General features: G+C 41.3%; 2 protein-coding genes across 4 annotated transcripts in view; one reads left to right on the forward strand and one right to left on the reverse strand.

The window, feature by feature from the left end:
- The window catches only part of GAPT (GRB2 binding adaptor protein, transmembrane), a 35,649-nt gene extending 28,201 nt beyond the window's left edge, over positions 1 to 7,448 (reverse strand). Inside the window, exon 1 of one of the 3 annotated variants that reach the window (XM_060009462.1) lies at positions 7,365 to 7,448. The gene's annotated coding sequence lies outside the window, so the exon portion shown is untranslated. The remainder of the gene's footprint in view (positions 1 to 7,364) is intronic. The other 2 variants (XM_060009463.1, XM_060009461.1) reach the window with 2 other exon arrangements.
- An 806-nt stretch (positions 7,449 to 8,254) lies between these two features.
- On the forward strand, positions 8,255 to 14,343 carry PLK2 (polo like kinase 2). The gene is made up of 14 exons (XM_060009467.1): positions 8,255 to 8,648; positions 9,295 to 9,402; positions 9,544 to 9,660; positions 9,860 to 9,989; positions 10,264 to 10,351; positions 10,827 to 10,922; positions 11,032 to 11,230; positions 11,329 to 11,476; positions 11,835 to 11,932; positions 12,234 to 12,363; positions 12,596 to 12,836; positions 12,958 to 13,087; positions 13,324 to 13,434; positions 13,567 to 14,343. The coding sequence occupies exons 1-14, from the start codon at positions 8,379 to 8,381 to the stop codon at positions 13,756 to 13,758; spliced, it is 2,058 nt and encodes a 685-aa protein (XP_059865450.1). The 5' UTR covers positions 8,255 to 8,378; the 3' UTR covers positions 13,759 to 14,343.
- The last annotated feature ends 1,283 nt before the right edge of the window (positions 14,344 to 15,626 follow it).

Consider the following 15,626-nt stretch of genomic DNA (forward strand, 5'->3'; position numbering starts at 1 on the left):
GCTGGTTAGAAGTATGTATTTGTTTTTTACCTGGATGTAAGGTACTCATAATTGGCCTAACCATATTCCTTGGCTCGTGACACAGTTATCATTGGTCTCCCCAGGTATACACGTCTTGTTTGAGTTTATAATCCAATCGAAAAACCGATCATGGGCAATAACTTATACAGACCTGCATGTTCTTTCCCTCTCTTACACCCCTTGCCTCATACATGGTAATCATTGCTCTAAATGTTCTGTTTAACATTTCCACATTTTAAAAAAATAGAATTTAAAATCAATACATATATATGTATAAACAAAATATGTAGGTTTAGCTCTTGAATTCTATAAAAAGAGTAATCTTCAACTTGCCCTTTTAAAAACCAAACATTAAGATTTATTCATACTGATATGGAAATGTGTAATTCATTGATTTTCACATAATATCCCATTATGTGTATGTAGCACTATATATTTATCCATTCTCCTATCTTATGGGCATTTGGTTTGTGTGGTTTTTCTTTTTCTTTTTTTTTTTTTTTTTTGCAATTACTAAAAGTACTGTCATGACTATACTTGTATATGTCTCCTGGTACATATGTGCAAGCATTTCTCTTGCTGGGTTGTAGGATGCAAGAATAATCAATTCACTCTCTTAGCAAAACTGTACACGCAAATTGACCTCTTTTCCAACACTTGATGTGCTCAGGCTTCCTAACTTTTACCTATTGAATGAGTTTAACTGGTCTTGATATATATTTCCCTAATTATTAATAACTATGAGAAACTCATTTATTGGCTATAAGTAGTTCCTTTTTTATGAAATGCTTGTTTATATCTTTTACTTATTTTTATGTTGGGTCATTTTCCTTACCGATATATATGTAGGACTCCTATATATTTCTTTGTTAGTTATATGCATGCGAATGTCTCTACCAACTTATAGCCTTTTTACTTTATTTTTATTTATTTATTTATTTTTTAAACATCTTTATTGGAGTATAATTGCTTTACAATGGTGTGTTAGTTTCCGCTCGACAACAAAGTGAATCAGTTATACATATACATATGTTCCCATATCTCTTCCTTCTTGCATCTCCCTCCCTCCCACCCTCCCTATCCCACCCCTCTAGGTGGTCACAAAGCACAGAGCTGATCTCCCTGTGCTATGCGGCTGCTTCCCACTAGCTATCGATTTTACGCTTGGTAGTGTATATATGTCCATGCCACTCTCTCACCCCATCACAGCTTACCCTTCCCCCTCCCCATATCCTCAAGTCCATTCTCTAGTAAGTCTGTGTCTTTATTCCCGTCCTACCCCTGGGTTCTTCATGACATTTTTTTTTCTTAAATTCCATATATATGTGTTAGCATACGGTATTTGTCTTTCTCTTTCTCACTTACTTCACTCTGTATGACAGACTCTAGGTCCATCCACCTCATTACAAATAGCTCAATTTCGTTTCTTTTTATGGCTGAGTAATATTCCATTGTATATATGTGCCACATCTTCTTTATCCATTCATCCGATGATGGACACTTAGGTTGTTTCCATCTCCTGGCTACTGCAAATAGAGCTGCAATGAACATTTCGTACACGACTCTTTTTGAATTATGGTTTTCTCAGGGTATATGCCCAGTAATGGGATTGCTGGGTCATATGGTAGTTCTATTTGTAGTTTTTTAAGGAACCTCCATACTGTTCTCCATAGTGGCTGTACCAATACACATTCCCACCAGCAGTGCAAGAGTGTTCCCTTTTCTCCACACCCTCTCCAGCATTTATTGTTTCTAGATTTTTTGATGATGGCCATTCTGACTGGTGTGAGATGATATCTCATTGTAGTTTTGATTTGCATTTCCCTAATGATTAATGATGTTGAGCATTCTTTCATGTGTTTGTTGGCAGTCTGTATATCTTCTTTGGACAAATGTCTATTTAGGTCTTCTGCCCATTTTTGGATTGGGTTGTTTGTTTTTTTGTTATTGAGCTGCATGAGCTGCTTGTAAATTTTGGAGATTAATCCTTTGTCAGTTGCTTCATTTGCAAATATTTTCTCCCATTCTGAGGATTGTCTTTTGGTCTTGTTTATGGTGTCCTTTGCTGTGCAAAAGCTTTGAAGTTTCATTAGGTCCCATTTGTTTATTTTTGTTTTTATTTCCATTTCTCTAGGAGGGGGGTCAAAAAGGATCTTGCTGTGATTTATGTCATAGAGTGTTCTCCCTATGTTTTCCTCTAAGAGTTTGATAGTTTCTGGCCTTACATTGAGGTCTTTAATCCATTTTGAGCTTATTTTTGTGTATGGTGTTAGGGAGCGATCTAATCTCATTCTTTTACATGTGCCTGTCCAGTTTTCCCAGCATCACTTATTGAAGAGGCTGTCCAGCCTTTTTACTTTAAGGTATCTTTTTTTTTGGCTGCACCGCATGGGGGTATCATAATGGGGGATCATAGTTCCCCCACCGGGGATTGAACCTGTGCCCCTGCAGAGGAAGTGTGGAGCCCTAACCACTGGACTGCCAGGGGATTCCCCAACTTTAAGGTGTCTTTTGATGAATCAAATTTCTTAATTTTAATTTAGCCAAATTTATCAATCTCCTGTTATATGGTTAATGGATTTTGCATGTTGAAAATCTTTGCCTTTATTGAACAGGCTATCCTTTCCCCATAATATATTTTTGGACATATATAAAGGATAGTCTCTTCAATAAATGGTGCTGGGGGCTTCGCTGGTGGCGCAGTGGTTGGGAATCCGCCTGCTGATGCAGGGGACACGGGTTCGTGCCCCGGTCCGGGAGGATCCCACATGCTGTGGAGCGGCTGGGCCCGTGGGCCATGGCCGCTGAGCCTGCGTGTCCGGAGCCTGTGCTCCGCAATGGGAGAGGCCACAACAGTGAGAGGCCCGCGTACCACAAAAAAAAAGATAAATAAAAATAAATAAATAAATAAATAAATGGTGCTGGGAAAACTGGACAGCCGCACACAAAAGAATGAAACTGGACCATTATCTTTATGCCATACACAAAAATCAACACAAAATAGGTTCAAGATCTGAAACCATAAAACTCCCAGAAGAAAATATGGGGATAAGCTCCTTGACATTAGTCTTGGGTATGATATTTTGGACTTGATGACAAAATCAAAAGCAATAAAAGCAAAAATAAACAAGTGGAACTACATCAAACAAAGAAAGCTTCTGCACAGCAAAGGAAATCATCAACCAAATGAAAAGGCAACCTATATAATGACAGAAAATGTTTTCAAATCATATGTCTAATAAGGGGTTAATATGCAAAATAAATAAATAACTCATACAACTCAACTGTAAAGAGATAAGCAATCCGATTAAAAATGGGTAGAAGACATATGATCCAGCAATCCCATTCCCGGGCATATATCCAGAGAAAACTCTAATTTGAAAAGATACATGCACCCCAGTGTTCACAGCAGCACTATTCACAATAGCCAAGACATGGAAACAACCAAAATGTCCATCAACAGATGATGGATAAAGAAGATGTGGTATGTATATACGATGCAATCCTACTCAGCCATAAAAAAGAATGAAATAATGCCATTTGCAGTAACATGGATGGACCTAGAGATTATCATACTAAGTGAAGTAAGTCAGAAAAAGACAAATATCATATGACATCACTTATATGTGGAATCTAAAATATGATACAAATGAACTTATGTACAAAACAGAAACACACTCACAGACATAGGAAACAAATTTATGGTTACCAAATGGGAAAGGGTAGGGAGGAATAAATTACGAGTTTGGGATTAGCAGATACAAACTACTATTGATATATATAAAATAGGCAAACAACACGGTTCCACCATATAGCACAGGGAATTGTATATATTCAATATCCTCTAATAAACCATAATGGAAAATAATATGAAAAAGAATATATTATATATATGTATATATATAACTGAATCACTTTGCTGTACACCAGAAACTAACACAACATTGTAAATCAACTATGCTTCAAAAAAAAAAAAAAATGGTTAGAACACTTGAATAGATATTTTCCAAAGAAGACATACAACTGGCCAACAGGTAAATGAAAAGATGCTCAACATCAGTAATCATCAGGGAAAGGCAAATCCAAACTACAATGAGATATGATCTCACACCTCTCTAGAATGGCTATTACTAAAGAGACAAGAAATAACAGTGTTGGTGAGGATGTGGAGAAAAGAGAACCCTTATGCACTGTCGGTGGGAATATAAATTAGTGCAACCACTATGGAAAACAGAATGGAGATTCCTCAAAAAATTAAAAATAGAAGTACCATATGATCCAGCAATCCCATTTCTGGGTATATAATCAAAGGAAAGGAAATCATAATCTTGAAGAGATATCGCTATTCCCATGTTCACTGCAGCATTATTAATGACAGCCAAGGTATGGAAACAAAGTGTCCATCAACGGATGAATGGATAAAGAAAACATTTGATACACACACACACACACACACACACACACACACACACACACACACACATAATAGAATATGATTTAGCCATAAAACAGAAGGAAGTCCTGCCATTTGCAATAACATGGATGGACCCTGAGGTATTTATGTTAAGTGAAATGAGAGAAAGACAATGTATATTCTCATTTATATGTGAAATCTAAAAAAACCTGAACTTCTAGATACAGAGAACAGATCCGTGGTTAACAGAAGTCAGGGAAGGTAGGCAAAATGGGCAAAGGGGGTCAAAAGGTACAGACTTCCTATTATAAGATACGTAAGTCCCTGGGATGTAATGTAAAGCATGGTGACTCTAGCTAACGATACTGTATTGTATATTTGAATGTTATTGAGAGAGTAGATCTTAAAATTTATTATCACACAAGGAAAAAATATGTAACTATATGTGGTGATATAAACTGTTAGCCATTTCACTGTGTATATATATATATATATACACACACACACACACACACACACACACACACATATATATACACATACATATATCAAATCATAATGCTGTACACCTAAAACTAATGCAGTATTATATGTCAACTAGATCTCAATAGAAAAATCTTTCCCTACCCTATGCTCTGCAAGTTGGTTACTTATATTTCCTACTGATATTTTGTTTTGTTCTTACTCTTTAAGTCCTTACTCCATCTGAAGTAGATTTTTTGTACATGGTGTGTGTTATGGGCTAAAAATTGTTTCCCTTCAAAATTCATATAATGAAGCTCTAGTCCCCAGTACTTCAGAATATGACTGTATTTAGAGATAGGGCCTTAAAAAGGTGATTAAGGTTAAATGAGGTCATTTGGGTGGGCCCTGATCCAGTCTAACTGCTGTCCTTATAACAGGAAATTTGGACATACAAGGGGACACCAGGGATGCTCTCTCACAGAGGAATGATCACGTGAGGACACGATGAGAAGGCAGCCATCTGCAGTCAAAGAGAGAAGGCCTCAGGAGGAACCAAGCCTGCCCACACCTTGATCCTGGACTTGTAGCCCCCAGAACTGTGAGAAAGTAAATTTCTGTTGTTTAAGCCACCCAGTCTGTGGTATTCTGTTAGGGTAGCCCTAGAAAACTAATACAGTGTAAGATACGGATTTCATTTTTTTTGAATATGGAAAAATCAATTTTCTACTTCCATTTACTGAATAGTTTCCTTTCCTCAATGATCTATCATGTTTCCTCTGCCATATACCAAAGTTCCATATATAAGTGGATCTATTTCTAGGCTCTTTATTCCATTGGTCAGTCTATCCCTGTGAGAAGACCAAATTTTCTTAATTGCTCTAGCTTAATTATAAGTTGTGATAACTGGTAAAGAAAGACTTTCCCCCTTCTAGTTCTTCTTTAAATTAGTTTGCTATTTTTGATCACTTACACTTTCAAAGTTTGCAATCAGCTTGTCAAGTTTCACTAAAAGTCATATTGGGATTCCACTTGTAATTACATTAAATCTACAGAACTACAGAGAAATATTTTGTAATTAAAGATTTATCTCCATTGGAAAGTACATTTATTTTCTTTTTTGTTCTACTAACAACAATTTTAGTTCTGTCCACACGATGGCACCACGAACCAAAAAATCAGATTTTCATAGTTGGACAGAAGGTCCCATAACACGTATACATGTTAATATTTTATTAAATGCTCAAATGTTTTGGAGGATAGACCTGAATTTCACATGGCATGTTCAACAGTCCATAAAATGCTTAAGTACATTTGGTAAAGAGATATACTATAGTATATGATAATCAAAGAATGGAAATAATAATGAAAAATATCATGACTATTCTTCATAGTCCTTTTATCATAGAAAGTCATAAACAGATATAGATTAAAAAGTTCATTATCAACCGAGAAAATAAAGACAAGGTGTAAAATTAACTCTGGAAATTTAGGTAGTATTTTCTAAACCTGCAAGCCTACTACAGGCTAGTAAATAAGTTTGCATAAATCTGGGGAGCAAAGGTCACCCCTAGGTTTATCTTTAAAGAGGATTGTGTAATTCTTCATATCCACCACCAGGCGCCTGTTCCAGCCCTGATAATCATGGGGTAAATTCTACTTTCACTTTATGAGAAACATGCCTTGGCTTGCCCTGAACAGCTTACAGAATCAAAAAGGAGGAGTCACAGAAGACTTTCCCTTTCTACTCTATAATGCCAATGAAACTCCTTTCTACATTATGTGGGAAACACTTGAGACAGAATCTTCGAAACCATGCACATTTAATTAACTGATACCATGCCTACCCTGATGGTATCTGTACTGGAGCCAACCGTTTTCTAGGTACCTTCCAGGGGGTTATTAATCTGGTATTCTATATAGCACTGGAAATTAGTATCAAAAAACTGTTTAACACATCTTAACTTGGATTTAAAAATCTGTCTATTGCCAATTAACATAACTTGGATGTTCTACTAAATATATATAGAGGGAATAGTTAACTTAAATTCGTTAAACCCCAGATTCCTCATCTGTAAAATGGGAATAACAATATTTCCTACTTAGAATGGATGTAGAATTAAATAAGGCTTTTCAAAATACTAAGCACGGTACCCTGCACATAAATGCACTACTGTCATTAGAACAAGAAACAATGGCGGTCCCAGGTTAGCAAGTCTGAATCGTAAAATCTGGAAATAGGAAACTAAGCCATGTTTTAGCTCACTTGGCTATGCTCCTCCCTCATGCTACCAATCCTCTCCACTTGGAAGGCCTAGGATTGACTCTCCCAGCACCAGAGCAGCCACGTGGCTTAATGAGCCATTTTAAACGACGCATTCCGCATAACCCCTTCGGAATAAGAAGTGATAGATGATTTAGATTGTAAAACCATAGTTAGCACCAGGAGCACTTTTAAACCACTTACTGTCAAAGAAAGCCCATATAGTCATTAACCGCTGCCCACTCGGACTAACTGCACTTCTGGAACATTCCACGAGGTGGCGCCTTTGCTCCCCGTCTTCGGTCATTCTGAACGCGAAGCCTTCCCAAGGCGCTGGCCTCCCTCTCCAAGGTTAAGGGCCTGACCTCCGACAAAGGCTTGCTCTAAGGTGATGGGCAGAGGCCACACGGGCCTAAGTGGGACTTGTCCATGGTCAGCCGGCCGGCCCCAGCCGAAGTCCGCTTCATTCAGAAGCGGCGGGGAGCTCGGAACACCCTGTTCCGCGGACCCTTGTCTTTCAGGGGCACGGCCTCCCCGCAGGGCCCCTCTAGACAGGAGCTAACGGGGTAAAACTGCGGGGGCGGCGGCAGCCCAGAAGGTCTCCAGGTGGCCACCGGGAAGCCTCACGTGACTGTGCAGTGGCTCCGGCCACACTCACACCTTGACACCGGAGGCGTCAGGTTGTAGGGCGGTGAGGAAGGGCTGTGCACGGGAGGGAACCTGCGAGGACCGCAGCACCCGGCGGGGCTCTGATCACTGCACCGCCCGCCGCGGGGCGGGTGGGGGCGGAGCCAGGCGTCGGCCCTAGGGTTTCTACTTCAAACCCAGAAGCTCGGAACATTCCAAGAATGGGATGGCGGTCACGGGGACGGCCGGACGCCTGTGTCCGCCTCCCCATCGGGGTGAGCGCTCCCCGCGACCGGCAAGCAGCTCGCAAGCTGGAAGCCACCAGCCCGTCGCAACCTCCCGCTCGGCCCCGGACGCTCTTGAGGCCGGTGGGCGGGGCGTCACCCGTGATGTAGCATCCCGTTTCGATTCTCCGCCCCCTTCTCCGCCCGTATATAAGACTTCTCCGGGCGTTCACACTCGTACAAGTGAACGAAGGCGTCGGGCGTGGGAGGTTGGTGCCTGCGGCTGGGGCTCGAGGGTAGAGGCCGGCTCGGTCGCGTGTCCGCGCCTCGGAGGTGGCAGCGGGCAGTGCAGGGTGGCGAGGGGACCATGGAGCTCTTGCGGACTATCACCTACCAGCCGGCAGCCGGCACCAAGATGTGCGAGCAGGCGCTGGGCAAGGCTTGCGGCGGGGACTCGAAGAAGAAGCGGCCGCAGCCGCCCCCCGAAGAGCCGCAGCCACCGCAGCCCCAGGTGCAGGTGCAGCCGGCCGCCTCGCACCACCATCACCACCACTCGCACTCGGGGGCCGAGATCTCGAGGATTATCGTCGACCCCACCACGGGGAAGCGCTACTGCCGAGGCAAAGTGCTGGGAAAGGTGACGAGCGGCGGGCGCCCTGCTGCCAGGCGGGAGGGAGGTCTGCCCGGGCATTCCCCGGGCCGGGCCGGACGCCGCGCCCAGCGCTTCTCGGCGTCTCGGGAGGCCGATCCCGGTGCGACGTGGGCTGCTCACCTGCCCTCCTCTGGCTTTTGTGCGCTGGCAGCGCCGGGATCGATTTCACATCCTTAGCCGCGGCTCAGTCTGCGTCCCGCCGCCCAAAGACATTGATCTTGAGGCCAGAAGCGAGGGCTTTCTATACCAGACCTAACTCTCTCGAGCTGCCCCCACAGAGGATTTTCTTGACAAGTCTCTTCATACCCTATTTCTCATCTCCCCAACCCCAAGCCCCCCCTCCGGAAAGCTCCTCTCTGTAAAGGGAGAAGGGGCACTGTTTTAACTTACTGTTTTCAGGAATGCTTTTCCCTTCGTGAAAGAGCTTTAAAAAAGTAGACCGCATCCCTCTGTCCGCCCTTCCTCTCCCATATTTCTGCTTTTCTTTCTCATTTACATATATATATATATATATATATATATATATATATATATATATATATATATATATATATATATATATATATATATATAAATCTGCCGTCCATGTCCCTGCCATACTCAATTCCGTCTCGGCTTTGTTTCCTGTCAGGGTGGCTTTGCAAAATGTTACGAGATGACAGATTTGACAAACAACAAAGTCTACGCTGCAAAAATTATTCCTCACAGCAGAGTGGCCAAACCTCATCAAAGGGAAAAGGTGTGTATGACTGTTGAGTAAAGTATTTTCTTTGTGTGCAAGATGGCCCTTCCCTTTTAGGAAAATGTCTTCTGCATGTGTAAGACTGGCTTTTCAGAGGTGAGGGAGGCTAATAAGACTGATCTTGCTTTTTTCTTTTAGATTGACAAAGAAATAGAGCTTCACAGAATCCTCCATCACAAGCATGTAGTGCAGTTTTACCACTACTTTGAGGATAAAGAAAACATTTACATTCTTTTGGAATATTGCAGTAGAAGGGTAAGTGTTCACTCCTATTTGAATGCATTTACTTCCCGCAAACTGACATGGCATTCAAACTGAACTTTATCTGGGAATTTCGTTGTGGAGGTAATTATTACACTGCAGCATTAACTTTCATCACTCATCCTGCACAAGGAAACCCCTGATTTTGGTAACTTTGTTTGACAGATCTCTTTTTTCCTTCTCCTCTTCCCAGTCCATGGCTCATATCTTGAAAGCAAGGAAGGTGTTGACAGAGCCGGAAGTCCGATACTACCTCAGGCAGATTGTGTCTGGACTGAAGTACCTTCATGAACAAGAAATCTTGCACAGAGATCTCAAACTAGGTAAGCCTTTCACTCCGAATGATGACTTTTGTGTCAGAGAGGTGTGCTGTCTCTCTCCCTTTTTTTTAACATATTAACGTTCTTAGTTGGGATCTCACCAGCGCAATCTTGCTTATGAATGATGGCTTAGTTGGAATCTAACCAGCGCAATCTTGCTTATGAATGATGGCTTTCACTTGAAGCAACTGGCTGCCTGCCTGTTGAGTGGATGTGTGTGTACTTGGTTAGAACAGCTTTCCAGGGGAATTCAGATTTCTTTTTTTTAATCATCTAGGAAACTTTTTTATTAATGAAGCCATGGAACTAAAAGTTGGGGACTTTGGTTTGGCAGCCAGGCTGGAGCCCTTGGAACACAGAAGGAGGTAAGAGTCAGAAGGACACATCCTGATAGGGTTTTGTGGAGATCAAATATGCCCTTCTTATTTTCCAGTTAATGTTTCAAAGGCCAGTTGATACTAAAATCTATAAACCGCTACAGTGTTAATTGAAGGAAACACTTATCCAGTGCCACTATGGACCAGGCAGAGTACCTTATGCCTATAAGTTGATTATGAAACAAATCTGTCTTATATTTGCCTGAAATATATAAATATGTCCTGCTGTACCTGGTCTCAGTTGGCTTAAAACACTTTGTCATGTGGCTGAAAAAAATTGTACACACATTAAAAAAAAATTACCGAGTCACTTGGTCAAATGTCAGTTGTTTACATGCCAGAAATCAAAAGTCAGATGTTTCCAAATAGAAATTCAGCATAGTGCTTTTAAGGTTTTATCCAGAGAACTAAGTTTAAACAGTAGAATAGTTCCTAATGAGATCTTCATATTTTGTTTTCCTAGAACGATATGTGGTACCCCAAATTATCTTTCTCCTGAAGTCCTCAACAAACAAGGACACGGCTGTGAATCAGACATTTGGGCCTTAGGCTGTGTAATGTAAGTAAACGCACCAAAATAATCAAAAAGCAAATTTGGATGTAGGTTTTTAACACTCGAAAAGAGTCGCTTTTTGACCGTTCCTAAAGAAGTGTTTCCTTGCATACAGGTATACAATGTTATTAGGAAGACCCCCATTTGAAACCACAAACCTGAAAGAAACTTACAGGTGCATAAGAGAAGCAAGGTATACGATGCCCTCTTCATTGCTGGCTCCTGCTAAGCACTTAATAGCCAGCATGTTGTCCAAAAATCCAGAAGATCGTCCCAGTTTGGATGACATCATTCGACATGATTTTTTTTTGCAGGTGGGTGCTTTTTTTTTTTTTTTTGCCGTCATTTTATTACATGTTCTTGATCCTAATTTCCCAGCAGGTTACTGAAGATCTTGTCTTTTACTCCATAGGGCTTCACTCCAGACAGACTCTCTTCTAGCTGTTGTCATACAGTTCCAGATTTCCACTTGTCAAGCCCAGCTAAGAATTTCTTTAAGAAGGCAGCTGCTGCTCTTTTTGGTGGCAAAAAAGACAAAGCAAGATATATTGACACACACAGTAAGTTATAAGACTTCTTTTGTTCTTCCGTGTCCAATATTATATATAAAGTTGATAAGTTAGTTAAAAGAGGCTTTTATATGAACATAAGTTGGCCTGTATGTTTGTATACTATTTGACTTTCTGTAGCATCAAAAATCCACACTGCAAACTGTGGTTGATAGCTTTTTGTTTCATAGGCATTAAAGTGTGCTTCTTGCATAATTGCAGCTGATGGCAAAGATAAAAGTAAAAGCTGATGGTTTTGCCTTGGATGCTCTTAAGTGGGTTATTAATGCCAAAGGAGGAAATAGGGCTAGCTCTGTTTCTACCTTGTTTGGATAGAATAATGCTCATAATTCTTTTCCTTGATTTACAGATAAAGTGGCTAAAGAAGATGAAGAAATTTACAAGCTTAGGCATGATTTGAAAAAGACTTCGATAACTCAGCAACCCAGCAAACATAGGACAGATGAGGTATGCTAAAGAAGAGTAAAATAGTTATAAACACTTTATATCCTTTTCATTCTTCGTTAATTATCGCTTGGATCACATATTTACTTAACGTTTTCTTCCCAACCCTTTAAAAGGGAAGATTTTTATCTCTTAGTTTAACAATGCATGCAGTTGAGTTACCGAAATAGCTGTTACCTGGCTTGTGTCCATTGCTTTTTGATAAGCTTTCCTACTAATTGCCACAATCTCATCTTAAACTAGAATTCTCAACCCCAAATGAATTTTAAAAGCTTGACCATGGCCTGGCTCTTCTCTCTTCTAGGAACTCCAGCCACCTACCACTACAGTTGCCAGATCTGGAACACCCGCAGTGGAAAACAAGCAGCAGATTGGAGATGCTATTCGGATGATAGTCAGAGGAACACTTGGCAGCTGCAGCAGCAGCAGTGAATGTAAGTGGTTGTCAACTGCATTTTAAATAAGGACGCTCTGAATGCCAGTGCTCAATACTAAGTAACTGACGTCAGTTTGGTTTTTGGCCTGATTTAACATAGAAGAAGCAAAATTAGAGGACTGGAACAATTTTGAGTCCTCCCTCCTTAGATTTAGTGAAGGGAGACTTAGCACCTACCATAGCCTGAGGTTTTGTTGTTAATTATTTTCTAAATTTCTCTGACTTTCCAGGCCTCGAGGACAGTACCATGGGAAGTGTCGCAGACACAGTGGCAAGAGTCCTTCGAGGATGTCTAGAAAACATGCCAGAAGCTGACTGCATCCCCAAAGAGCAGCTGAGCACTTCCTTTCAGTGGGTCACCAAATGGGTCGACTACTCTAATAAATATGGCTTTGGGTACCAGCTCTCAGACCACACTGTAGGCGTCCTCTTCAACAACGGTGCTCACATGAGCCTCCTTCCAGATAAAAAGTAAGCATGTTCAATTAAGGAAGCCCCGTCAGTTCTTTAGTTTTGCCCTAAGGAAATCTGAAAATAGTGACTAACTACTTCCGTTTTTCCTTCTTTTCTCCGTATTGTTCCTGTTCTTTAGAACAGTTCACTATTACGCGGAGCTTGGCCAATGCTCTGTTTTCCCAGCAACAGATGCCCCCGAACAATTCATTAGTCAAGTGACGGTGCTGAAATACTTCTCTCATTACATGGAGGAGAACCTCATGGATGTAAGTACCGTGGCTTTCCAGCAGTGATGTTTGCAGTGTAGTCCACAGAGCAGTGGCATCTGTGTGACCTCAGCGCTTTAAGGCATGCAGCCTCTTGTGTCCCGCCCTCAATCTACTGGATCAGAATCTCCAGGCCACTCTGGCACTTGCTTAAGTTTGATAGGCATTTGCTGAGAAGAACCGAGTGCACACACAGCAAAGCTTTTATAGGCACTAAGTCTCCCAATCTCTCCCAGGGTGGAGATCTGCCTAGTGTTACGGATGTTCGAAGACCTCGGCTCTACCTCCTTCAGTGGCTAAAATCTGATAAGGCCTTAATGATGCTCTTCAACGATGGCACCTTTCAGGTAAATGAACCCTTGAGGAAAGCACGTGTTTAGGTCCCCAAATGATTTTGACCTAGCCAATCTGATCATTGACGAAACTCTTCACATCTTGAGTATTTAGAGAGATCTGATATCTGTGTCTGCTTTTTAAAGGTGAATTTCTACCACGATCATACGAAAATAATCATCTGTAGCCAAAATGAAGAATACCTTCTCACCTACATCAATGAGGACAGGATATCTACAACGTTTAGACTGACAACTCTGCTGATGTCTGGCTGTTCATTAGAATTAAAAAATCGAATGGAATATGCTCTGAACATGCTCTTACAGAGGTGTAACTGAGAGACTTTTTGAATGGATCCTATGGGACTCCTCTTTTCCACTGTGAGATCTACAGGGAAGCCAGTAGAATGATCTACAGCACGTTGAAGAAGGTGGACAGGTGGTGGTACGAAAACAATTCCTCCGTGGCCTGCTGGACCTGGTGGAACCAGACCGGGCACAGGCACACAGTTCTGGACCTTGGACAAGCTGAGAGTGAACCCGAATGCAGTTTTCCTTGACGTACCTGTTTCAAAAGGTTTTTCAGACAATTTCGCAGAAAGGTGCATTGACTTAACTTCTCTCTGTGGAGAGCACTTCAGACAGAGGACTTGGGACTGTGAATATACTTCCTGAAGGGGAGGGAGAAGGGAGGACGCTCCCGTGTTGTTGAAAGGCTGTAACTGGAGCAGCTTTTGGCTGCTCAACTGTGAACTATGGCCATATATAATTTTCTCTTTTTTTTGAAGACACTTGTGGCTGGAAAAGTGCATTCCTTGTTAATAAACTTTTTATTTATTACAGCCCAAAGAGCAGTATTTATTATCAGTTTTTTTTTTTTATGTTGACCATTTTAAACTGTTGGCAATAAAGAGTATGAAAAAGCAGAAACAGTGATCTCCTGTCTTTGGTGTGGCCCCAGCACTGCATCCCAGCATTCTTTGATCATGGATCCTTGGCACTCTTCGGCAGGACGTTGAGTGCAGGAGCAGGCTAGAAAGTTAGAGTTTTAACTTTGCTGATAATAATTTCTAGGAAGTCAGTCTTTAATACCTGAAGGGAAGTCATATGCTCTCTGGTAGATCTAGCTTGAGAAGAGAAGAGTATAACAAAAATACCACTCTTTTCACAACCAGAATATAGGCCTCCTACTGAATCCAAAACCAATTTCTCTCTGGAGTATTTCCCCAAAACTCGTTTAGCTTGGAGCTCAAAGCTAGAGTAATCCCGTGTAAACGGATCTCTGTTATTAAGTGTCAACAGGTACCGGAAGTTTATCTTAATGTGGGCAGGACTCTGTACTTTATAATACTTGCACCACCTAAATGTATAACTCAGCTTAAACCTACCTAAACACGCCCATTGCCACCAGTAGTGAGAAGTACTTTGTAAATAAGTCATTTTCCTTCTGGTGCATGGAGGATGGGGAATGGTAAGGGTACCAAGCTTTGGTTTTAAGCCCATCTTTTAAACTATCAAATTATCCAAGCGGTGAATCTGAGACAGTTTTCTCTTTCAGTGGGATGTCTCCTTTGACAGGTGTACAAAGCTGCTCCCTGTTACTCTGAACTTACAGTGACCTGTATAAAGTGCAAATACTTTTTCTGTTCAATTGTAATCCCACTATAAGGAAAATATTGTCCTGAGAAAAGCAGCACTGTCTCATGGGTCAGGCTCTGTTTGCACTAGGATCCTGTACAGAGTAGCATAGAGATGGTGGTTGTAATTTTACAGTTTTCTAAAATTACTACAAACTGCCCCTGATGAGCTTTATTAATAAAAGTCGAATCTGGAGAACTGTTTATGGATGTTTCACAGTTCCTAGAGTAACTCCTGCTGACTGGAGTTCTCTGGCCACGTGTACAGCTTCAGTCTCCGTTAAATGGTTTATGGTAATAGCTGAAGAAAATAGTAATAGCTGAAGAAAACTGGATAATCACACTCATAGCTGGGTGTGCAAAAGTAGAATCTATTTTTGTCTTTGTGAGCAGAGAGGTAGAAGTAGGAGTTTGTAAATAGTAAAAAATGTGCTTTCATTTTGAGTTTTACAGTGTTAGGTTGTATATTACTTCACCATTTCAAAATTAGGTACTTATCCATTCTTGTAGGTACTGAGGGTCTCCTGTGTGCCAAACCCAGGGCCTGGTGTCGGAGATGCTGAGTGAGCC

This window comes from Delphinus delphis, chromosome 3 (genome assembly GCF_949987515.2).
Source record: "Delphinus delphis chromosome 3, mDelDel1.2, whole genome shotgun sequence".
Taxonomy (NCBI): domain Eukaryota; kingdom Metazoa; phylum Chordata; class Mammalia; order Artiodactyla; family Delphinidae; genus Delphinus; species Delphinus delphis.